Source organism: Oryctolagus cuniculus, chromosome 11 (assembly GCF_964237555.1).
Source record: "Oryctolagus cuniculus chromosome 11, mOryCun1.1, whole genome shotgun sequence".
NCBI lineage: Eukaryota > Metazoa > Chordata > Mammalia > Lagomorpha > Leporidae > Oryctolagus > Oryctolagus cuniculus.
The window spans coordinates 43,918,938-43,944,329 of NC_091442.1; the positions used below are offsets into that span (position 1 = coordinate 43,918,938).

General features: G+C 49.8%; 1 protein-coding gene across 3 annotated transcripts in view; it reads left to right on the forward strand.

The window, feature by feature from the left end:
* Positions 1–25,392, forward strand: part of SLC24A3 (solute carrier family 24 member 3) — a 524,378-nt gene that overhangs the window by 63,734 nt on the left and 435,252 nt on the right. For all 3 annotated transcript variants that reach the window (XM_051845347.2, XM_070052127.1, XM_002710947.5), the window contains exon 2: positions 7,925–8,053. In XM_051845347.2, the coding sequence (XP_051701307.1) occupies positions 7,925–8,053 (129 nt within the window). The remainder of the gene's footprint in view (positions 1–7,924; positions 8,054–25,392) is intronic.

Genomic DNA, 25,392 nt, shown 5'->3' on the forward strand with positions numbered 1-25,392 from the left:
TTGTTGTGAGGCCCACAGCACAGATCCTAGCGGAGGTTGAGTTGAAAAGTGTGCATTTGGGGTCATGGGAGCAGGTGGGTTACTGGCTGACACAGTGCGCCTGTCGCCTGAACACCAAGCGGGTCATTTCACTTCCCCTCACTAGGGGCAGTGGGCACAGTGTTAGCATTTGCTCCTGAGTCCTGTCCAGTAATCTAGGAGACTCGGCAAGTGCCTGCTTTCGGAGGGGGGGATTAACTGTAGGCCTCCCATGTTACTGCATGAAGACAGAATGTCCCTTACCACCCTCATTCTCTCTCCTGGTGTGCAGAACCACAGCCACTCAGAGTATCACCCTTAATACTCCCTCTCCTCCCTACCTTCCTTCCCCTTCCCTCCCCCCACTTCCTTTCCAAGACACCTGTTGTGATCCATTGGGCTGCTCAGCCCCAGCAATTGGAGGTCTCTGGGAGTGCTTGGAGCCACTGCAGAATGCATTACCTAGAACTTGCCATTCCTTTCTGAAAAGCAGCCCAGTCGGGGTGCACATCTGCATACATTGCCTCGCGCATGCGTGCATCTTAAAGCATACAGTAAAGCCCCATTTCTTAGTGTGCTGCCTGGGCCAGCAGCACTGGTATTCAGCGGGAACTTGTTCAAAGTACTGATTCTCAGAGGCTACTCCAGACCTGCGTGCTTAGCATCTGCATTATTACAAGGTTCCTAGGCTCTGTGCACCCACGTGAGTTAATGTTTGAGAGATGTTTTAGTTTGGCTACTGCAAGAGAAGAGACTTGGGGGATGAAACCACAGCATTTTCTTTCTCACAGACCTGAATGCTGGAGGTTACTCCCTGGTCTGCCCAGGTGGCGCACTAGTGAGACACAATGGCTGTTGCATTTCAGGCCAGCTGGGGAGGTGGGGGTGGACAAGACTGGAGACACGGTGGCGAGCAGAACAAAGCAGGAGGCCAGGGTCCTCAGCGCTTACAACTGAGGTTGGGGCACGAACAATGGAATAAAGACCCAGGTTTCAGTGAGGGGATCCTACCAGATTTGGGAAGGCTGCCTGGAAGAAGCCCTTCCTTCTGGAAGCAGTGGGGGAGCTATGTGGGCTCCCCTACTTTGTGTCAGTCTCACAACCCACCTGCTTTGAGCTACCCAACAACCAGGACAGGATCTGCACCTGGGGCCCTGTTGGGACTCTCAGCTCAGGCCTCTGGGCAGTGCCTTGTCCCCAAAGCCACCATTGCCAGGGCTGCAGCCTCTGCCGGCGTGGTTGGAGCCATGTAGGCTGGGGCCCATGGAGGGATCAGTGTCAGGTAGGATGCTGTGGGTGAATTTGCACAGGGACTGGGAAGGCTGGGAGTGGCAGCTTAGGCGTGAAGTGTCTTGGGATCACGTGCAAAACTTGATGCACGTTCCAACTCAGGCCCAGCCCCAAGTGGTGCTGGTGCTGCCGCATGCTCTAGCGATCAGAGGGCCAGGCATGCGGCAGAGTGGCCCCTGCCATCAGACAGGTAGCCGGGGATGGTCACCCTTTCCCGTCTTTCCCTCTGAGAGGAAGGGAGACCCCTCAGAACAGAGCCCCTTGGTTGAATTGAGCCTCAATATATTTCTGTGCCGATTCCCAAAACTGCAAAGAGACTTCAAGGGGGTGTGAAAGCTGCCGCCTGCGAGTGCCTTGGCTAGTCAGAGGGAGAACTTGACCTGTCCCACCAGCTTCTTAGAATCCCCTTGCTCATAGGACATGTATGTAAACAGCCAGAGGAAGAGGGATCCAGGACTCTCTTCAGCTTGCCCTTCTTCCTCCAGCCAGCATTTCTGTCCTTCTGGAAGCTTTGAGGCAGATGAAGGGAACCTGTGCTCAGTCCAGCTCCTCCTTCCCCGGTGGGTGTGGGGAGCTGGCTTGGGTGGGGGTAGCCTCTGCACCGTGTCATGCCCCCTCTGCAAGGACCGTGAGCGATGCAGAGGGAAGCTCTTGTTTCAGCTGGGAGGCCCCTGTGGCCAAGGCCAGGGGTGCCCCTGCTCCGGCACCACCTGCAGAGGGTGAGAATCGCCCCTACGCACCCTCCCTAGATTCCCGGGACGGGGTCAGGAAGGGGTCAGTAGCGGAAGGGTGCTGCCGCTGGCTGCTGGCTTATGCACACCCGACCTCCAGCCCCAGGGTGAGACCCCAGGGACTACAGACTGAAGGCAGCTGTGTAAACTGTAGGATTGGGGTATTTATAGCGGCGCTGGGGAGCCCGAGCCAGCGGCTGCCGCCATTGGCCAGTTTCTTATGCCTGTCGCTGCGTTTTCTGGACATCCATTCTTTGGTGTCACCTGAGTCAGACTCAGGTTGCTTCTCTGCCTAAGGGGGCGAGACTGGAGCCACCGTTCTGTGGGTGATTCAGGATGGCAGCTCTCTCCATCTGTTTCCAAAAAGCAAAGCAGAATTCTCATGTAGAAGGCGGGGCAGGGAGAGTTGGCTCGTGCTCCCAGAGGGAGCCCTGGGCTGGGGGACAAGGTGGGATGACAGCCATAGGTTTTGGAGTCACCAAACTGTTGGGGTCCTGCACCACATCAGCAGCAGAAAAATGGGCTGCAGTTCCCATGATTGGATGGTGTAAGCTGGCCCAGGTGAGGCGCATGGCACAGTAGGGGAATGGCATACAAGGTGCTTCTGCTGGGGCTGGCGCTGTGGCGAGGTAGGCTAAGCCTCTGCCTGCAGTGCCAGCATCCCATATGGGCACCGGTTCTAGTCCTGACTGCTCCTCTTCTGATCCAGCTCTCTGCTATGACTTGGGAAAGCAGTGGAGGATGACCCAAGTGCTTGGGCTCCTGCATCCACGTGGGAGACCCAGAAGAAGCTCCTGGCTCTTGGCTTCAGATCGGCACAGCTCCAGCCATTGTGGCCATTTGGGGAGTGAACCAGCAGATGGAAGACTTCTCTGTCTGTCTGTCTGTCTGTCTCTCTCTCTCTCTGTAACTCTGCCTCTCAAATAAATAAATAAAATAATAAAAAAATGCTTCTGCTGCTGATTGAGCTGACTTCTTCCTCTCCTGCCCATCTATCCAGGGCTGTGGAGGAGTTAATCCCTTCCACCAGAGGGTAGACAGCCCTACCTCCCTGCAGGATCTGGGACAGGACTTGGCAAGGGCTGGGAGCCCCGCAGGACAGGGCTGCACGTGGGAGACTGTGTTAGCCTCAGGGTGAGGGCTGGGAGCTGTGTCTGTGTGTCATGGCACCCAGGAAGACCCTTTGATGGTACCAGAAAGCCCTGGGCTCCGCAAGCCCCAGTCTGGAGGAGGAGGAGGAAGTAGGGGGTGAGAATGAACAGGGAGGAGGGTGAGAGCTTGGTGGAGCAGGAGAGGCTGAGCTCAGCTCTGTAATGGAAACTTGGCTTGTAGCCCCTGCTCTCTTCCCTTCTTCAGCCCGTGCAGTTTGAGTCTTGGCGTGAGAAGTGGGCTTCTTCCCCTGCTAGCAGCTGCCTGCCCCGTGTGCCCTGTGCCTTCCTGTCCCCTGGTCTCAGAGCCTGCAGTCAGAGGGGCCACCTCTACCAGTGACATGGGACGCGGGAGCCTTCTGTCTCCCATCTTCACCATCACCCCCACTCCTCGTCTCCCCATGACTGCTTTCCCTGACTAATTAGGCCAACATACAACTTCCAGGGCCTGGCAGACGAGGAGCCAAGAATGCCGTGGACAAGGGCCAAGTGTTTTTGTTGACATTGCTCAAGTGTAGCTTTGCAGAGCGGCCTCTCTGCAGTAGCGGAGCAGCCCGAGGAAGCTGGGGAGGGGAGCGAAGAGACAGCACTGACAGCGGTGGACCCCTGTCCATGTGTTCTTCGGCCCCTTACCCTCTGCACCTGGGCTTTCTCCTCGCCCATCCTCTTTCCTGTTTCCCAAAATGTAACAGTATGAGGATCTTCAAAAACTTCATAGAAAATGCATTTTCTGAAAAAAAAAAAAAAGTAGGCTTGGGTTTCCTGCATTTTTGTACCAGAATGAGGTTATCTTTTAATTCCTTTTTCCATGAACTTTTTTAGGTACTCTGATGTAACCAACCATCTGGGTCACGGGCAATGGGACGAGCTTTGTCTCTAGGGAATTAACACGGAGCACAGAGCTATGCGTAGTGCAGGGTGGGGTTTCAGAACCATCTTACTCTTTAGTTGGTGGTGCTTCCATGGGGTGATACTCATACTTCACTGCTCTTTCTAGTAGTTTCTGGGGGAAACAGCCATCCTTGAAATAGGTCCAAGTGAGACAGTGTTGACCTCTAACCTATTATAAGGTGCAAGGCTGCATTACTGATCTACCCTGTGTGGCTGTGTAATGCCACCGGGATGGATCTCATCCTAAGGATCTACCAAGAACTTGGGGTCACAAGATCTGGGTTCAGATCTCCATCCTGCCACCTGCTTGCTGTGTGATCGTGGGAAAGTGATTTAATTTGTGTGCATTCCAGTTTCCTTATTTGCGACATACAGCTGGTATTTCTATGTTGTGAGGCTCCGACATGGTGAAAATCGCAAAGTTCTTCGCATGCAGTAGACTCTTGGGATAGGGCAGGCAAGATAACTAAATGGTGGTGGTGGGGGGGTGACTTGGCTGTGGAGTGGCTCTGACCTTAGGCTGAGCTGGTCACTTCTGCTCTCGCTTGTTTACTCCAAAGGTGAGTTGACCCTCGCCAGACCCAAATGCTCTCCTGCCTCACCAGGAGTTTTGTGGGGACAAGGGAACCAGAGTAGAATGTTGTCTGCATTGCTTTCCTCATTTTCATTTTGCCAGACTCTGGTCTCTGTGCTGTTTGACCAGAGGGCACTGGTCAAGTATATTTTTGTTGAGATAAAAGTTTGTAGGTTTTGGAATCTGGAGGTGCTGTCTTAATAATCTCTGATTCCTGAAGATATTGAATCATTATGTTTTAAAAAAAATCCTCTAATTTTCTGCTAGGATAGTTGGCTTTATTTTTACATCTCTTAATTGGTATCAGCTTTTCTCTTAGAATTACAGAACCGTGGAAACTTGGCATAAGAACGAATGTTGGAAGTCACTGGAGGAGATTCTCTTTCTTCTTTGCAAATCTTTAGGGTCTTCCTGAACCTTAGTACTGCTGTACTGCCAGGGCCGTTCTCCAACCCAGGTCACAAGAAGGGAAGAATGGCTGATCTGCTGGGCTCCTTACGACTCTGTAGATTCCATGCAGCCTGGCACACGCCACTGTGCTCTGCCGATGTCACGTTGATCCAGCCTCTTCAGTACACACTGGAATTGTGCACCTTCTGCTACCTGCATCTCATTGTCTGAGACCTTTCTCTGGGCGCCAGAGTCCACCTTGGACACTCACATGGCGGGTTGGACATGCTGATGAATGAAGGGCCCTGGGAACATCGAGCCTTCAGCTAGTGGCCAACCAAGAGAAACCGCATAAATCCCCATGGCTCCTCATCCCGTGGGTGTCTGAGATGTGTGTCTACACTGGCTCCCTGACACTCATGCCTTGAGTGTCTGAGATGCAGGTCTACACTGGCTCCTTGAGCTCTCCAGAGCGGTCAAGCCCCCAGTGAATCATTCTGGCTGCTGGCCTGAGACGCGTGCTCTGTTTGCTGGCTCCTCTTCCCTGTCTCACCTCACCATTGTTCTGCTGATTCTTCCTGGGATTGCCTTCCCCTGAAGCCGCCTGCCCAAGTCCTCCTCTGAGGGGTTGCAACTGGGATATCCAACCTGGGGCAAAGAGGATGCCTTCTGTACCCTTTTGGATCATTTATGATAATAGAGTGTTACACTCACATTTTAGGACTGTTTGTGGGAGTTAAAGGCCACTGATCTTACTGTTTTATTTCAAGAATTCTTGAAAATTTTTCCTGTTGCTTGTCACCACTTTTAATCATAAGAAGCAACCACCCAGATTAACCAGAATGTTGCTTTCACTTGGAATTATCTTTGGTAATATTCTGACAGTTTGGCTGTACAGAGACATTGGCTGCCATAGAGGTGTCTGTATTTCAGAGTCTAAAGTTGTTTATTCTGGTTGGGTTCCACATTCTATGGTTCTGGGGGTTTTTTGTAAAAGAGGTTCTTTCTGGCCATTATCCACAAGTTGCCATTCTGCATCTTGATAATTTTACATCTAGGAGCAGGGGCTACATTTGAGGGAGACCTTGGTGCGTGCTCTGCACACACTAGGCATGTCTCAGTTGCTTGGAGAAGACGTCCACAGGCATCATGATTTCCAGAAACTCCCATGAGTCTCACTCTATGTATCAAATGGGAACGATGTTTTCAAAATGCCTCCTGAGCACCCCTTCCAAGGTAGCAGTGGTCGGTGTTGCGGGAAGCAATGGCCACGCTCTTCCTCTCTTTCCTGAGTGGTGTCATGAGGGTCAGATTTGGCAGTGAAGGAGAAATCATTTGAGAAACCACACATCAACCACCAAAATAGAGGAGTGCATGTCATGACCTTTGGCCCCTCACTGGCCTTTGCAGACAGCATGTGCCTGTGGCTGGGTACACCCTGGAGTACCACTGGCCCCATGAATTTGGCTCTTGTCTTATTCTAAGGCCTATAACCTGATGGTAGCCACCCTGGACACTCAAGAGGTAGTCATCGCCTATGCCAGGCCCCTAGATGGAGTCATCTTGGCTTGCTCTCTCATCTCCCAGGGAGCCCGTGGCCCCAGGCACTATCAGTTCTCTGCCTTTTGTCTTACCAGATTTGTCCACGGGGGTCAGACTGTGGATTGTTTTTTCTTGAAATTGTCTTCCTGCTTAACCTTCTATGACACCAGATGCCCTTGTTTTTTTTTTTATTTCCTGTCTTGCTCCTTTGCCAATTTCATTTACTCTGCTTGTTCTCTGGAGGGGTCTTGGGTTCCCCAAGCTTTTTTTTTTTCTTCCATTCTCTTTAGTCTCCACCTCCTCTTCTAGGTGATGCCACCCATACATCTGTCACATGCCCTTCCCTGCTTGTTAATGTCTGTCCTGACACTCTGTAGGATTGCTGTCTCCCCTGACAGGTCCCCACTCAATACTAACATGGACAGCACAACTCCATTTGGATGCTCTGCAGGCCCTCTGAATTTAACGCATCCTAAACAGAGTGAACAGCACCCTCTACCCTCCCTGGTGTGTTCTTCAGTCTCTGTTCTTTCTCCTGGCACTTCCAGACCCACTGTCACCCAGAGTCCTGGGCACTGTGAAATGCTCACCCCGCTAACATGCATTGTCCTAGTTTGTGACCTCATTTCTTGTATGTTAAATGCACTGTGTTGACCTCACTGCCTTGTGATTTGTGGCTGGTGAGATCGTGCCTTTGCTTGGGGATCTCCCAGAGCGAGTGTTCAAATGCAAGCAGTTGATTTGGGAGGTGGTTCAAGGAAACGCTGGTTGGGGTTGATGTTGGTGAGCTGGAGCCAGCTCATCTGGCTTAGTGGAGCTGATTTGCCCATGTCTTTCCAACTGTATTATCAGTGGCATCATGTTGATAGCTTGGTTGGACACCTAGGGAGTATTGACACCAGGGAAATTGCCAGTACCTAGGGAGTTGGTTGTGAAGCATTTCCTACATACACATGTCATTGGGAGCAGGGAACAGAGACAGGGAAGGGACCGGAAGTAACACAGTGTGCTTTGTCAAGAGACTTCTGCTGTAGACAACTGAAGCCTAATGCCCCTGGAGAAAGCTCTGGAATCTAGTGGAGAATACACATCTCAAAGTCATCCCACACAAGTGCTGAGGTGCGTATACACCAGTTTCTGCCTGTCATTGGCTTAGGGCTGCCTCTGTTGGGTGCAGTCGTGTCCAGCCATCAGAAGCAGACTTCAGGCAGTGAGAGGCAGGTGGCCTCACCCTACGCAGGACGGAAGGATGTTCCCTGGTGAAGGCACTGGCACCCAGTGTTAGTAACGGCTGAAACCCAGCTGCTGGTAACCTGTGGTTATCTTCTTTTTCTCCCCAGAACTTGACCTCATGGACCTCATCGGGGAAGACAGAAAGTGGATGGTGGGGAGGAAACTAATGCAGGTGAACGACACTCTTACTTTCGAAGATGCAGGACTCCGGAGCAGCAAGAACTGCACTGAGCCAGGTAACGTGGCAGCTGCACCCTGGGCACCTGCTGCCTTTTTCTTTGGTTATGGCCGTGGAAGAGCCAAATGCTATGGTGTTTTTTTTTTTTTTTTTTTTTTTTTGGTTGTGGTTGTTGTTTGTTTGTTTGAGTTCTGATCTCATGAGCCCTTAAGAACATCTAGGGCAGGTGTCTGTGAAAACTGAAGGTGAGATGCCAAAAGATCATCACGGTGTGTTTCTACCTCTATATTCCTTTCCTAGTTGAGAAGAGGTAAGTCAAAGTCAGTGATTCTTCTGATTTGGGACCCACGTCAAGCATGGAGGCTGGTGCTAGGCTGGCCAGGGAGAAACTGAGGCAGGAGGACGCTGAGTCAGGGTGTGGATGTTTGGTGGCCCTGTGGAGGTCCTCCATGGCCAGTTGCTTGTCTGGAGCCTTGTTTCTGTCAACAGTGGATGCACAGGGTTGGGCAAGTCCTCACAATGATGACTGCTGTTCCTGGAAGAAGGGAATTTCGTCTGTCAGTTGATGTCTTTGTTACTGGGCTTCTCCTCAGAAAGATGGGCCATATTGTACCTCTCAAATTACTGAACTGATAAATAGGACAAACCCAAAGGTCCTCACATCCCAGGGAGATGGCGAGTTCCCCTCCACAGTGATGAGGTCCCCAAGGGTTGGAGCAGGAGTCGGTACCTGTGACCTGGAAAGGGCCAGGCAGTAAATATGTTAGGGTTTGCAGGTCACATATAAGGGGTCTTCCAAGATTTCATGGAAACTGCATATTATTACAAACAAGTATGCACAGGTTTCTAATTATTTTTGTACCCAACTATTAATTCCATTGTCATGAACTTTTTTGAAGTTCCCTCATGTGGTGTCAGTGTCTATAATATATTCCTTTAAAAAACTCTTACAGTGCTTTCAAAATTGTGAATCCATTGTTGGCTCATGAGCTGTACCAACACTGGGTGTGGGATGTGCTAGGTCTGCGGCCACATCTGCTGCCCTGGTGCAGATACCACAGCTCTCTGGAGTTGCCCTTACTTGTCTCGTGGGGATCTGGATCTCGTTTGTGCCCCCTTCAGGCACTCGGGAGCTCAGGGATGTGTTGATCCCACACACACAGACCTGTCCCAGGGTCGTCATAAAGAACGTAAACAGCCCTTGTTGCAAAGAACCACAGACATCTGAGTTCAGGAATGTAGGAAGTTGTATGTCTCCTCTTTTTGGGGGAAGGTGACCAGAAGGGCCCTTCCCCACCATACCTAGGGTCTTTAACAATCAGCTCCCAAGCCAAGTTTTTCTGGAATTAAAATAGACTTCCCTCACCCCTCCAAAACTCACTACAAAATCTCTGTTCCTCAAGCTGGAGGACTTAGAGGCTACTATAGCAGTTAGTTCAGCACTCCCATCCTTGAAGGTGAGGAGAGCACATGGCCAGCTCTAGTAGCCAGAAATGCAAGTGGCCACGAAGGGTTCCATTACCTGAGCTGTGGCAGCAGAGCCATGTGTGTTATCAGAAGAGGCATCACAGGGATGGCCGAAGCTCTGCACCATGAGCCCAGCTGGTTGATCTGGTCTTGTAGTCAACATCTTTCCTTCAACAAATAGGTTGATGGTGACTGGGATGCTACAAGGCAGGAAATACAGTATTAGTAAGCCCAGTTGTCACTTCGGTATGGAAAGAATGGATCAGAAATGTGTTGGATTTGGTCATGTGTTTGTGGGGGATGGAGGGCTTCTGTTCCCTGTTGTTAGGGTTGTGTTTTGGGGGGAAAGGGAGTGGTCTCTGTGAGTGGCTCTTTGTATTAGGAAATGCTTTTTGCAGAGTGACAGATGTAGAAACATCCAGTGTATTGAAAGTCATTCCAAAAGAGGAAATGAGTCAGCTTCACAAATAGCAAAGATGAACACAAACCAGGTGCCTGCTGGGGTTGGCAGAGACGGACCGAGGAGGGAGGAGAGAGGTTCCACGAGTGAAGTGGGAGAAAGTAAAAGAGCTCGGACAGACTGTGTGGAACAGGCCCAGAAAGGACATGGAACCAGGACATGCCCTTGATGTCCCCACCTGGAGGCTAAAGGCTTGACTTCCAGGATTCTTGACTCTGAACCAAGTTCTGTAGGGAAGAGGATCCTGCCTGCAACAGAAAGAGTCCCATTCAAGTCCTAACACAGCAAGGGCTGGATCAGAGCCTGTTTCCTTCATGACTCCTTGCTGAGACCACCCCAGACTGCTAGGGCCATTCCCTTTTTTGAATGTTGTTGGTTTAAAAGGTCTCTAATTGTGCTGTCCAATATGAGCAATCAATGATGAATCAAAGTAAATTCAAAATAAATTAAATTGTAGAGCCAGCATCGTGGCACAGTGGATTAAACCTCCACCTACAATGCCTGCCAGTTTGAGTCCCAGCTGCTCCACTTTTGATTCCAGCTGCCGCTAATGCACCCTGGAAAAGCAATGAAAGATATCACAAATCTTTGGGCCCTTGCCGCCCATGTGGGAGACTTGGATGGAGTTCCAGGCTCTTGGCTTTGGCTTGACCCAGCCCCAGCCAGTGTGGCCATTTGTGAAGTGAACCAGGGGTTGGAAGATCTCTCCTCTCTCCCTGTCTCTCTCTGTCTCTCTGTCTCTCTCTATCCCACCCTCTGCCTTTCAAATACAGAAATAATATATATATTATATACAGAAATATATATCTCTGTGTATATATATATACAGAAATAAATCATAAAAAATTAAAAATTCAGATACTTAATTGGACTACCCACAGGTCAAATACCCAACAGCTGCCTGTGGCTAGTGGTGACCATGATTGGACAGCACAGACTGTAAATAATTTCCCTCTGTACAGCACGGTCTGTTACACAGGCTGGTCTTGAACTTGCATCTGTCTTTGGAGAAATCACTTTGCAGCTCAGCTGCAAACATCTCAAGGCTGTGGAGGGATGTGTCAATCTCAGCGCTCCTCTCTAACTCAGTCTTGGAGTCATGCTCATCTGATTTGAATCCCAGTTTAGAGAAGTAGTGTCAGCCTCTCTCTAATTCTCTGTCAAATCAAGGTGATTATTCTGACCTTTCAGGACTGCTGTGAGAGTTGATAATGAAGTCAAAATATACAGTGTAGGAGCCTGTGTTTGATAGCTGTGTCGTAGGAGCCTACTGATGAATTTCAGTCTCTCTGCTGGGGACCCCCTCTCCCCATGATGGGTGGTTCACGGTGCAGGTTTCCTACAGCAACAGTCTATAGAAATGGGCAGATATGGCCTTAGATGGCCCTGCTCCATGGTGAAGCTGAGTCTCAGCCTCTCAGACATAACCTTTGAGGAGCTGGTGCATGGCAGTGAGGAGCATCAGGATTGGCCTCTTCTGAGTCACCTGTTTCTGACAACTGCATACTGGAAACCTTGTCAGAGACCCACAGGGCCCCATTGCCTTGGTGCCCTTCCCGGAATGCTGTCAGGGGTCTACTTCTCAGCCTTTTTGGAACATATTTTATGCAAGAAGCAAAGAGTCAGAGCACTGATAAGATCCTCATGGAGAGTTGCAGTTTTAATAGTATTTATCTTTCCTGCCGTTAACTTATTGTTGGGTGGAAGGATTGAGCAGGCATGAGCCAGGGGCAGGGCCATTGGCCAGACATCTCCCAGTTTCCCTTATGAGCCCGGTTTGCCCTAAATATTGCTTGTTCTGGTTGAGTGGTGGTGTCTGCTCTCAACACTCTTATGTGTGGAAGCTAAGAAGGGAACCCCGTGTTTCTGGGCTCTCTCCTGCCTTTTGGTGAAGCCTTAATTAGCAGTCATCTACTTAATAGGATGCCTGTTAAGGGTATGGTGAGGGTTCACCCTGTGCTTGAAGGGGTGATTACACGGGAACTTGAGTGTTTGGGGTGTCAGTGTGTGTCATGGCCGTGTGAGTAATGGCATCTAGCTCACTGGAGGAGTTTGTTGGGCAGCTATCATGAGGAACACCTGTGGCCACTTCTGTTGTCCTTGGCACCCTGGGCTTTAGAGATCTTTGAGTAAGGCCATGGACCTCGAGGACTGGAAATAGAATTACCTCTAGTGTGGTTGTATTCCCTGTGGGAATTTGGGGCTGGCCTGCTCCCAGATGTTTATTTTCTCACCTAGAAAAAGTCCTGGTTCGTCCCTTCTGTTGCTCGAATCCAGTGGTCCAAGATATTCTAAGAGAGTCACAAACACCTCCACCCCAGGACACACACTTTCCTTAACAACTTGAGTTGGGAAAGTTGACGCCGTATCTCAAGCATGGAAAGCCAAGTCAGTGTGGCAAAAAATGACCTACATGAAAGATCTCTGTGAGTGAGATCCCTGTGGAAAGAAGAGGCCATCAAAAAAGGAGGTACCTTTCTGTGAAGGGAGGAGAGAACTTCCACTTTGATTGTGGCCATGTCTAAATAAGGTCAGAGTCTGTGAACTCAAGAGGCTTCCATAGCCTTGGCAGCTCATGACAAGAGCCTCAGGTGATCACTGACATCATAAACAAGAGTGTCAATTGTTGTTTCAACAACAGGAGTTGTTGTGCACCTGCTTCCCATGTAGGATCTCTGTCTTTAATGTGTTGTACTATGTGAATTAATGGTAAAACTAGTACTCAAACAGTACTTTATACTTCGAGTATCTGTGTGGGTGCAAACTGTTGAAATCTTTACTTAGTATAGAGTTTATCTTATGTATATAAAGATAATTAAAAATGAATCTTGAGGAATAATTGGATGGGAGAGGGAGTAGGAGATGGGATGGTTTGTAGGTGGGAGGGTAGGTATTAGGGGGAGAACTGCTATAATCCAAAAGTTGTACATTCAAAATTTATATTTATTAAATAAAAGTTTTCTATTAAAAAAAAGTTGATTCCATTCTTCAACCCCACTTTTGTTTCTTCTGTCCCTCTCCCCCCCCCCCTTTCCCTGTCCGTCTTTCTGAAACCCCGGAGGCCAGAGTCCTCCGTTTGTGCGCCCAGGGACACCCAGGGTACAAGGTCCTGTTGCAAAATGCCAGTACTGTCTGTGACATGTGGCAACCCTGAGATGGCACAATCTTTGTATGTTTTCTCTCACTTTAAGGATCTATTGTTTTATACATTTTAGATGTTTTTAAAAAATTGAATTTTTCTTCTGTCTCTCAGAGACCTGACTTTGGTGGAAGTTTGTGATTTTATTTTTTTTTTGCCTCCAGAACTGCATAAAACAAGACCGACCTCTGGGTTCCGAGTTTTCTGCAATTATTCCCACTCTCTGTGAAGTTTTAAGGTTGTTTTCTTAGCCCAACACTGCCTATTTCATCCGCAGTCTGGAAATGTAGTGTTGTCTGGGCAAATAACACTTGAAATTGTTTACCCAGATGACCTATTAAGGGAAATTTAACTTTGAATAAATTTGATCCATGGAAAATTAAGTTAGCTTGATGTAATATTGAGGGTGGTGGACAAGTGCAGCAGAAATGAATTCTTTGTAATATTTATGTGTACATTTTGCATAAATTTATGAAGACACTTTGCTGGCTGCCTCCAGAAAAATCTATCTTCATTTGGATTTCAGCTCTTTGATGTTAAAAGGAAAGGAGTTTTTCCTCAAAGTGCTTCTTTCTAATAGGCTTTGGATGAAGGGAGGTATTGATGATGATGGCCCATGGTGTGGGCTTTGCGGGGAGTTCCCGGGGAGACCTTTTGGATTCAGGGTTGTCTCCCTGTAACTGCCCAGCTTAGCTGGGGCTAAGGCTGCTGAAGGTGAGGAAGACACTGGTACAAGGGGGAATGTGCCAGGAGTATGGAGCAGGTCAGGTGCTTGGGCAGTGGTCAGAAGCTGCATCACCTGGGAGTTAAATGTGAACTTCAGTCCAGGAGAGAAGCCAGGGGTGCATTTGAAAGAAGCAATAGGTGGGGACATTCTAGGGCTGAGTGTGTCCCATACGTAAGAACCAAAGCCCAGTCACAGACAGCAGTCAGTACAGATCCATTCAGAGTGGTGGCTTTGGACAAAGTAGATAATGGGATTCTGCTGTTCTGGGCTTTAGACCCTAACATTAGGGTTGGCTGGTTTAAAACACAGGACTTGGCACATCCAATCTACAAAGTATGGAAGGTCCAATGTTCTCATATGAAAAAAACTAGTCCTGGAGGAGACAGACCAGCTGTCCAAGGTGCTGTCCAGGGCTGTCAGGAGCATAAAAGGCTTCCCAACCCCAGCCTAATAGTCTCCATTAACAATTGGATAGAAAAGCTGACATTCACACAATCTAAAGCAGCACTAGCAACAATGCTACTTACGATGTATTTTGAGAGAAACAGAGGGAGAGAGAGAGAGAGAGAGAGAGAGACACCGACCGACCCTATCTATTGGTTCATTCCTCAAATGCCTGCAACAGCTGGGGTTGGGCTGAAGCTGAAGCAAGGAGCTGGAAATGCAACCTTCGTCTCCCGTGGGAGTGGCAGGAACTCAACTACTTGAGCCAAGATCATTGCCTTCTGAGGGCCACAACAGCTGGAAGCTGGAGTCAGGAGCCTGAGCCAAGTACCAAACCTAGGTTCTCTGATGTAGGATATGGGTCTTTACCAGTGCCCTAAACACTAGGCTAAATGTCCCTAAAATGTAAGTTTTGCTTTTCTGGTAGCCACAATGTTAGATGTTTTTATAAACAGGTGAAATCGATTTTACTCATATATTGTACTTAGCCAGACGTATCTAAAGTGTTAGGAAGGACAGTTTGCACTCACCTGGGTGTGGTTATAACCAGGTACGGATCCAGGAAAGAACTAAGATTTTAAGTCTTAGAAGCCACTACATTATTTGACTAGCTCACATAGCTTTCAGTAACTGTGCTCCGAAGCTGTAATGTTCGTAACGATTCAAGTAATAACTGCTGATATTCTTAAGTGGAGCAAATTGGAGGCTACTGTTGTGTGCTTTTTAATTTGGATCAAGTTATCGACTGAGTTGGTGAGATGGGGTAACAGGAGCTGCCGTGACAGATCTGGGGATTTTGCATGAGAGACGGTTCTTTGTTTCTCCTGTGGAGCTGTGGTCTGCGGCTGGCGCTGTTGGAGGGAGTGGGCCAGGCACTGCAGATCCCTGTGTCTCGAGGTTCTCTCCTCCTCAAACTTGGCTGCCAGGGCTGCTGTGCCTCTTGCCAGTGAGAGGAAGGAGTGTGGAGGCTTGTGGGTAATAGGGTGTTATGGGCTAAATGCTCGTGTCTGCTCACATTCCATTGGCCAGAGCTTGGTCACATGACATTTCCTAAATCCAAGGGGATGCTGGGACATGCATTAGCAGGATGTAGGAAAAAGAGAAAGCAGGTTTGGTGCATGCTAGCTCGTGTGTGCCATGTTCAATATCCCTAAACTTGTTTATTTTTGGAAAAAGCAAACTCCCCTACTTTCCTTTATGCTTATGCTACTACAAAGGCAAAATATTGCCACTGTTGAAACATCACCGTAAATGTTAAGTCTTCCAAGCCTGGCTTTAGTCCTTGGCTTAATCTTCATGACTCTCACCTGGGCAAGGTGACGCACTCTGGGTCATCACTGAGGTAGCATTTGTTACAGGAATGCACGTTTGCAAATAGCCCCCTTTTTTTGTGGGGGGGGGGGAGACAAAAACTCCCGGGAAAATAATGAGTGCTTCTGTACAAATGAAGTCACTGGCAGTCATGTGGATGGAGCTTGCGATCTGGAATAAATGGAAGTCCCCGTTCCATCACTTTCAATCTCGGCGATGCCAGGTGAGTCCCAGAAGTTCTTTGCACCTCATTTCCACCCTCCGTAAAATGCAGATGAAGATGCCTTCACCACAAGGTCATGGCGATCATCAAGTGCGGGATGCTTGATGGAACAGCTGGGCCTAATAAACTGCAGTGGAGTCATCCTTGTTATCACAAAGGCAGGAGAAGGGACACTGGTGGGGGCGTTCTCAGGGACTCTGGCCTTCTGTGGGCACGTGAGGACATCGTGGGGGTAATAACGTGTGTTTTAGGGGTGAATCAGTAATGCAGTGTTTTGTAGGTTGGGCTGAGTAAGGAAGCATGTCGAGGTCTTAACCCAGAGGATTCTGGTTAATGGGGATTTCTGGTCCAAAAGGCTGCTATGAAGATAACTAGGCTGAAACAGAGGGCAGAGGGTTTTCTATTCACACGAATGAAGAGTTTAAAAGTCTCAGACTCCAGACGCTGCCCCTGTCTTCTAGCTTTGATGTCCCTTTAAGACTTTTATTTTTTTAATTGAGGAATTCTTTTAAACCATGTTCTTTTTTTTAAAAAAGGATTTATTTTATTTATTTGAAAGACAGTTACAGAAAGAAGTAGAGACAGAGAGAGAGGTCTTCCATCTGCTGGTTCACTCCCCAGATGGCTGCAACGGCTGGAGCTGAGCCGATTTGAAGCCAGGAGCCAGGAGCTTCTTCCAGGTCTCCCACATGGATGCAGGGGCCCAAGGACCTGGGCCATCCTCCACTGCCCTCCCAGGCCATAGCAGAGAGCTGGATTAGAAGTGGAGCAACTGGGACTCGAACCAACACCCACATGGGATGCTGGCACTGCAGGTGGCAGCTTTACCTGCAATGCCACAGCTCCAGCCCCAATAAATATATCTTTAAAAAAAAAGTCCCCCCAGTACTACGTGTCCCTTCCCCTGCGTGAGAACACCAGGAGAAGAAGCCATCCACGAATAGGAAGGGGCCCCTCAGCCGACACCGCGTCTGCCAGAGCCCTGACTTTGGACTTCCCAGCCTGTAGGACAGTGAGGAATGCAGTTCTGTTGATTGTAGGCCACCCAGTGTATTGCATTCTGTGATAGCAGCCAGAAGGGACGAAACCACAGAGATGCACAGTGTGCATGGGCTGTCCCTGTCCAGCTGACTAAGGGCGAGAGGGAGCTGGACCTGCATTTGGGTTAGAATCCCCTTACTCCCGACCCTCAGCCAGCAGGTGCAGCGGCCTGGAGCTGCCTTGCCAATGCCCCCTCATCCACAAGGCACATCTCATACGTTCATTCACTCCGCTGCTCCACCATGGGAGGCCATGGCTCCGTTTCTTAGCTGTCTGAGGAACAACCCTCGCTGGACCCCAAGTATCCCCATGTGGTAAAGCCCTTGTTCTGTCTGTGGATCTCGTCTTGCCTGCTGGCCTTCTGTCTCAGTGTTAGCCTCTCCTACTGGATTGACAGCTGGATCCGCTGGAGTGGGACCGAGAACAGGCCTTGGGGCACTCATGGCCTCTGTGTCCTCTCACCTTGATTGCGGCATTCCAGGTCTGGGTGGAAGAGGCCCGGGGAGGCCCTGCCTCTCTCCCCAGAGGCTCCTCATGGCTTCTCCAGCACCTTTCTCAGCAGGCTGCAGGGAGCAGTCAGGCACCCTGATGAAGGGCTTGGAGGAGGGCGGGGCTGTGCCACTGAGCACGGTTGCACAGAGGCATCCAGCACAGGGTACCTGTGGCCACTGGGCCCCTGGCCACCCCCTCCAATGTCTATATCCTGGGGTAGGCCCCACCTAGGACTGTGACAGGGCTCACATTCCACATTGAAAGGGATGCTTCCGTGGCATGTCTAGGGCATAGCAAGTTAAGCTGCTGCTTGAGATACCCACACCCTATCCTGGAGCACCTGGGGTCCCAACTGCTCCATGCTTCCGATTTGGCTTCCTGCTAGTGTGCTTGGAAGGCAGCAGATGATGGCCCAAGTATTTGGACCCCTGCTACCCGTGCGGAAGACTTGGATGGAGTCCCTGGCTCCTGGCTTTGGCTTGGCTTGCCTCCTAGTTTTATTTATTTATTTTTTTGTCTCTGTCTCTCTCTCCCTCTCACTGTCACTCTTCCTTTCAAATAAACATCTTAAAAGATGAATACATAAGGACACATCTCAGTCATCATGCTGGTGTTCCTGAGACTCCTTATAAAGCATTAATCCCATTCGTTTGGCTGAAATTTCTGTAGCAGAACAAGCAAAATGCTGAATTCAACATCACTAGTCTGTTTTAGAAGCCAGCTGAGAACAAAATGGGTTTGGACACAGCCCAGTGTCATCGGTCACTATCAAGGCCTTGGTGCCAGGACCCTGCAGTGGGGTCTTGGGGCTCACCCAGCACCTGTGCCTCTGGGCTCAGAAGCACTGCAGTGCTACAAAGCACTGGGGGGCCCCCACCTTGGAGGGAGCCAAGGACTGCCCCCCGGGGGGCGGGCTGCACTTAGGTAGGCAACTCTCATCTCGGTGGCTGAAGGAGTGTTCCAAGTGCCCCTCCACCTCCAATGCCTTGGGGTCACAAGGGTAGGTGTCACGAGATGGTGCCCACATTTAGTGATTGCAAACTATGTTCCTGGGCAAAATCAGGGCTGTGGCCGGCATCCCACAGACCCCGGGGTGAAGAATCCCAACTTCAACACCCCCAGGCTGTGGGACCCTGGCATGGCCATTTAGCTTCTTGTAGCCTTGGTTTCCACCCCTGTGAAATGGGCATAATTCCTGGGACGAACAGGGTGGGTGGAATAAAGCGTGTGACGCGCCTGGCACATGACACAGCGACCGTTCAGCCATGAGCGCGGGCTCCTCTCCCCAGCATGCACTCAGCGGATCCTCGGAGGTCTCGGTTCTGAGTCATTCTGCTCCGAGAGCAGGGGATTTTATTTCCTGTCTCTGCTTGGGACGTTTCTACTAGAGGAGGGGAGTGGCATGAATCTGACAGGTATAAATAATATTCTAAAAACTCCAGCAGGAAGTAAATACAAACTTAATGGGCACAGCATAAGAGCTGGCCACACAAACAAAATAGGCGGCCCCATGCACCTTTTCCTGGGGAATAGGAATTCCACCTTGGCTGAAATCTTGTTGGTTTGCCCTGGGAAAATCCACAGGAATAGCCGGGTTGGGCCCCTAGGGATTTTTAGAGACTGCAAGGCTGGGTGTGCAGAACGGGTAACAGTGGATGAAGGAAGAGTGGAGGGGCTGTGGGCAGGTAGGAAAGAAGCAGAGCTTGGTCTACTCTGGACTCTGTCCGCCTTTGCCGTAGTCCACTCCGGTGCTGGCGCACAGTGCAGTAGGCCAGGGGCTCCTGCAGAGCCAGGGGCTCCTGGATGCAAAGTACACATTTAGGTCTGGGGGATGGGAAGTCCCGGGTGAAGGCAGCCACGCATTCGGGGTTCTGCAGTACACTCCTCATGGTGCATAGGTGGTGCTGTCTCACTCTGACCTCGCATGGCGGGCAAGGGCAGTGTGGCTCTCTGAATCTGTCTCTAAAGGGAATTCAATTCCATCCCTAACCTCCTCCCCCAGAGTCCTTTCTTAGAGAGCCAGGATTTCACCCTCAGGCTATTGCACCCTTTCACTCTGTGACTGTGAGGCGTGAACCTGCCCTTTGGACAGGAATCAAATCAACACACCCAGGAAGAGGGGACTCGTGCACTATGGGCACAGAAACCAATGTCCTGTGTCCTGTGTGTGGCACAGTGGGCCGAGCTGCAGCCTGCAACACTGGATCAGTGCCAATTGAAGTCCTTGCTGCTCCACTTCCAATCTAGCTCTCTGCTAATGTGCCCGGGAAAAACAGCCAAAGATGGCCCCAAGTCCTTGGGCCCCTGCCACCCACATGGGAGACCTGTATGGAGTCCCAGGCTCCTGGTGTCAGACTGGCCCAGCTCTGGCAGTTGTGGCCATTTGGAGAGTGAACCAGCGGATGGAAGATCTCTGTATCTTAATCCCTCTTTCTCTCTCTCTTTCTTCATTGCTTCTCTGCCTTTCAAATAAACAAATAAATGGACCTTACAGAAAATTAAGTGTTGATTTCTTTTGTATTCCAGAAACACAAAGTTTCCCCCAAAGCCTGCTTTATTTTTTTAAAGATTTTATTTATATATTTGAGAGGTAGAGTTATAGACAGAGAAAGGAAGAGAGAGAGATCTTCCATCCACTGGTTCACTCTTTAGATGGCTGCAATGGCTGGAGCTGGGCTGATCCAAAGCCAGGAACTCCTTCTGGGTCTCTCATGCAGGTGTAGGGGCCCAAGGACTTAGGTCATCTGCTGCTTTCCCAGGCCATAGCAGAGAGCTGGATCAGAAGAGGAGCAGCCAAGACTCGAACTGGCACCCAAATGGGTTGCTGGCACTGCAGATGGCGGCTTTACCCACTACACCACAGCACTTGGTCCCTGCCTGCTTCATTTTAATCACAAATACTGGGCTGATTTATTACACTGAATTATTTAATACTTCGTTTAAAGGCAGGCAATTTGTAATACAGCCAGGCCATCTCTACTGTTGGCCAGTTTTCATCCATCGATCCTTCAGCCCCTTTGTGGACTGGTTTTGTGTTTGGGGTTCAGAAAAGGACATTTCCTTTAACAATGCCTTGGCCAGGTAACTCCGTGCTTGGTGGCTCTGCTTAGCCATTCCCCGGGGAGCAGTAGCGCTCATTAGTTACCATTATTAATCTAGACTTACTGTCCTGTCCGTGCCACAAGTTCATGAGCTATTTAAAATTTTGCATTCTCTCTCTCCCCATTGAATTTCAAAAATCCTGCCTGGAGGTACTTTATTTCCTCTTCTTCTTGAGCATTTTATTATGAACATGTGCAAACATACATGAAAATAGAAGGAATTTCACAGGGAACGTCCGTAGGCCCCTCACCTACAGTTCTATAGCTCACCCTCTTGCATCCATTCATCTGCCCAGTCCTGCATCCTTCTAGGCTGTCCTAGTGACTCCAAGGTAATTTTCAGAAAGCGGTGTAATCCCTCTGTGCACTTGAGCCTGCGTGTAATTAGCTAAGGCTCATTCCTCGTGTCTCCTCCTCTTTGTGTGCATTTAGACCAGTGGTAAGTGTGCTCTGATGAGTTCTGGCATACGAGTACACCCGTGTACCCAGCCTGTTTCAAGGTCTTGGACAAACCCTCACCCCAGGATGTTCCCTTAGGCCTCTTTTCAGGAAGTTCTCAGCCCAGCCCAGCCTACGCACAACCACTCATTTGATTTCTGCCACAGTAGATTCGTTGACGGCTGTTGTAGAATTTCTGTAGACCCATACAATGTGTGCTTGCTGATGGGTGCCTTCTTTGCACACTTTTTTTTAAAAAGATTTATTTATTTACTTGAAAGAGTTACACAGAAGGAGAGGCAGAGAGAGAGAGAGAGAGAGAGAGATCTATCTATCTATCTATCTTCCATTTGCTGGTTCATTCCCCAATTGGCCACAACATCTGGAGCTGAACCGATCAGAAGCCATGAGCCAGGAGCTTGTTCCAGATCACTCATGCAGGTGCAGGGGCTCAAGGACTTGGGCCATCTTCTACTGCTTTCCCAGGCCATAGCAGAGAGCTGGGTTGGAAGTGGAGCAGCCAGGACTTGAACCAGCGCCCACATGGGATGCTAGCACTACAGGCAGTGGCTTTACCTGCTACACCAAAGCGCTGGCCTCCATTCATGTTCTTGTATGTAGATACATGCTTGACTGCAGAGTTGTACACACATGAAATACACGTATGTGCATGTGGAGGACACACGCACTATCATGGGCTCTCCAGCTAAATGGTAATTTATTGGGTGCATTTCTCTTGAGGAAATGCCTTGTCAGTTTTGGCCACTTTTCTTAGACACTTATTTTAGGTCAACTTCCAAAGAGAGTTTTGGAATGTATAGAAATGTGGTTGGAGATTTGCTTGACCAAGGGAAGGTGACTTAACCAGAACCAGTTATTATCCCTAATCTTCCCCACCACTAACCTCTAAAAGGAGAACACTAAAACTATTCAGAATCTCTGTGGGAGCAGGAAGGCCAGGGAGGAAGAGGTCTCCCTGGTCCTTACGGCTGTGTAGCCAGTCACGCCTCTCCAGGTGTAACAGCGTGTACTTGGGCATGCCTCTCCAGGTGTAACACTGCACACATGGTCATGCCTCTCCAGGTGTAACACCACACACTCAGGCACGCCTCTCCAGGTGTAACACCGCACACTCAGGCATGCCTCTCCAGGTGTAACACTGCACTCGGTCACGCCTCTCCAGGTGTAACACTGCACACTTGGTCACGCCTCTCCAGGTATAACACTGAACACTTGGGCACACCTCTCCAGGTATAATACTGCACACCTAGGCACACCTCTCCAGGTGTAACGCTGCACACTCAGTCACACCTCTTCAGGTGTAACACTTAACACTCAAGTACGCCTTTCTAACCCTGCACACTCAGTCACGCCTCTCCAGGTGTAATGCTGCACACTCAGTCACACCTCTCCAGGTGTAACACTGCACACACATGCACACCTCTCCAGGTGTAACACCACACACTTGGTCACGCCTCTCCAGGTGTAACACTGCACACTCAGTCACACCTCTCTGGGTGTAACACTGCACACTCGGTCATGCCTCTCCAGTTGTAACACTGAACACTTGGGCACACCTCTCCAGGTGTAATACTGCACACCTAGGCACACCTCTCCAGGTGTAACACTGCACACTCAGTCACACCTCTCCAGGTGTAACTACACACTCGGGCACGCCTTTCCAGGTATAACACTACACACTTGGGCATGCCTCTCCAGGTGTAATGCAACACACTCGGGAATACCTCTCCGGGTGTAACACCGCACACTCAGTCACGCCTCTCCAGGTGTAATACTACACACTTGGTCACGCCTCTCCAGGTGTAACACTGAACACTCGGGCATGCTTCTCCAGGTGTAACACTGCACACTCAGTCACACCTCTCCAGTATAACACTGAACATTCAAGTACACCTCTCTAACCCTGCACACTCAGTCATGCCTCTCCAGATGTAACACCACACACTCAGCTGTAATAAGCAGTGGAAGGAGAGGAATTGAGAAGGTTGATGAAGTCGTTTGACCTGTCACAGGAATAGCTATGTTACTCTGTTCTAGAAGCTTCCAGGGCCAGCAGGCCTGCATAGTACTCTTCCCTCCAGAGGCTGGAGACTCCTTATCAGAGACAGTATCAGAGAGAGAAAGCCATTCTTTCTCCCAGAAGCTTTGTTGAGAAATACTGAGATGCCCTGTTTTGTAAGGAAGCCAGGCTCGCTGCACTAAAATGGGAATTGTGTGAATCTGGGTGCTTGGAAAGGGTGAGAGCCTTGCTGTCCCAGAGAAATTGGGTTCCAGGGATGCCCTTGGTTGGCCTGGATCCTCATTTGTTTCTCTGTGTTCCCCTTTTACTTGTCAGTTCCTCACCTGCGCGTTGACCTTGAGGAGGTCATTTGAGATGCATAAACGACATGGACCGTGATGGAGCATCTTCAGCACTCACTCATCTACCACGTCCATTGAGTTCCTGGACTTGGTTTTGAGTTCTTTACAAGGAGATTCCAAGACAAAGATGTGTAGTTTATTTAGGAGTCGATCCCAGGCAAAACCAGGAGTGGGGTGGGGGCGGGAGAATGGAAGGCAGACGAGGGACCCAGTGCTTGGTGCCTCGGCAGCCACTGTGGGCAACTGGGTTTGCTGTTGCTGGACTAACACAAGTTGTGGTGTAGAACTCCCACATCAGAGTCCTCACACCAAGGGGTGAGGGAGCCGGGGTATTTATACACCAGCTCCCACCAGTCATGGGTTAGGAGCTGCTTCCAGGGCTGTCAGTGCCCTGGCATATCCAGCTTGCAGGTGGAATAGTGCCCACAACCAGAGACAGCTCTCAGGTAGAAGAGTGCAGGTGCCTGTGCTTGGAAGTTGGGTCAGTGTGCATTGAAGTGCCGAGAAGGAGGGACGGTGAACCAGGCCATGACAGTGTGGCTCAATTCTGCTTCCCCCTTTCCAGCAAAGATGTTTTGGAATTGTTCAATAGGTTGCGAGGCTCAGCCTAACTCAGAAGACCGTGAAATGGTCCTCACTTTCTTGTGTGTGTGTGTGTATTTGTGTATGTGTGTATATGTGTGTTTGTAAGTGTGTGTGTATGTATATATATGTAGGTGTGTATGTATGTATAGGTGTGTATGTGTGCATATGTGTGTTTGTGTGTCTATGTGTGTATGTGCATGTGTATGTGTATCTGCATATATGTGTATGTGTATATGTGTATGGTGTGTGTGGTGTGTCTATATGTATATATATGTATATATGTTTGTATGTGTATATGTGTGTATGTGTATTTGTGTGTATATGTATGTATGTATGTCCATGTGTATATGTATATGTGTATGTGTGTGTGTGTTTGTGTGTGCATGTGTGTGTGGGTATCTTGCTAGGTATAGGCACTTAGGCTCCCTCCATTGGTTCTCACAGCCTGGTGAGGTGTGTATGTATATGTGTATTTATGTGCATGCATGTGTATATGTGCGTGTATATGTATGGTGTGTATATATGTGTGCATTTGTATATGTGTGTATGTATGTGCATACCCCTCCATTGGTTCTCACTGCCTGGTGATGTGTCTTCGCTGGGCTGCTGCGCCATCAGCAGGGACCTCAGGTCTGTGAGAGCAGTCAGGGCTTCCATAAAAATGAGGCATCCATCCTTCCTTATTCACCTGCTACTGCCTCTGTCCGTGCACTGGCCTTCTGGGCTCCCTGGGAAGCTCTACGTGCGTCCACACTGCCAAGGGCGGCCAGCGAGACAGTCTTTCCTCAGCTCTTTCTGCAAGAAAATGGAGACTGTTCCCAGGGGTGCCCTCGCCAGGGCAGACCTTGTGAGAGTGAAGAAATGATTTCTGGACGTGTGGCTGGGCCCTAGAACCTACGTCGACTCAGAGAGAAGACCCAGATTGAGCCTTTGAGCTGACGGCAGCTGGGAAGGACAGCGTCAACAAAGACACGCGACTGGCCCCGTAGCCTTCACCCTGTGTTTCATCTCAGGGCCAAAGGCGGGCTTCTCTGGCCCCAGAGTCCATATCCCTGGCCCCTCCCATCCCTCCCCGGGTTCTGCCTGTGGGAAAGGGAATCTGTATTTCACACCGAGCCATTTCTCAAAGCGAGCCAGTACAGAGCAGGCGCCTTGTAGTCCAGGTGTTCCACTCCTCCCTGATTTCATGTTTCTGGAGCCCTGTACCCCCCCACCCACACACACACCCATGGGTGCTACATGTGTCTTAGTGATGCTTCTCAGTCCAAGGCCGACCGAGAGGGAGGGAATTCCCGTGCCGGAGGGCGCTGTGACTGGCGCCTGACACAGAGGGTGTAGCAGAAAGTGTGCACTGTCTGTGTCAGTCCATTCTTCCTTAGCGTAATGCGCTCTCTGACGCCAGCCAACTTGATCAGGAAAAGAGGCGTATTCTACTCGGGGTCCCATGGGCAGCCGGTATCCCAGTGCTGGGAGTGCCTCCGGGGAGGAAGAGAGCTCATTGAACAGGAAACCAGAGAGACTGGGATCTCACAGTCCCTTCTGAGGGCAGTGCCCCCTGCTGACCCAAGCAGCTCTTAAGAGGCCTCT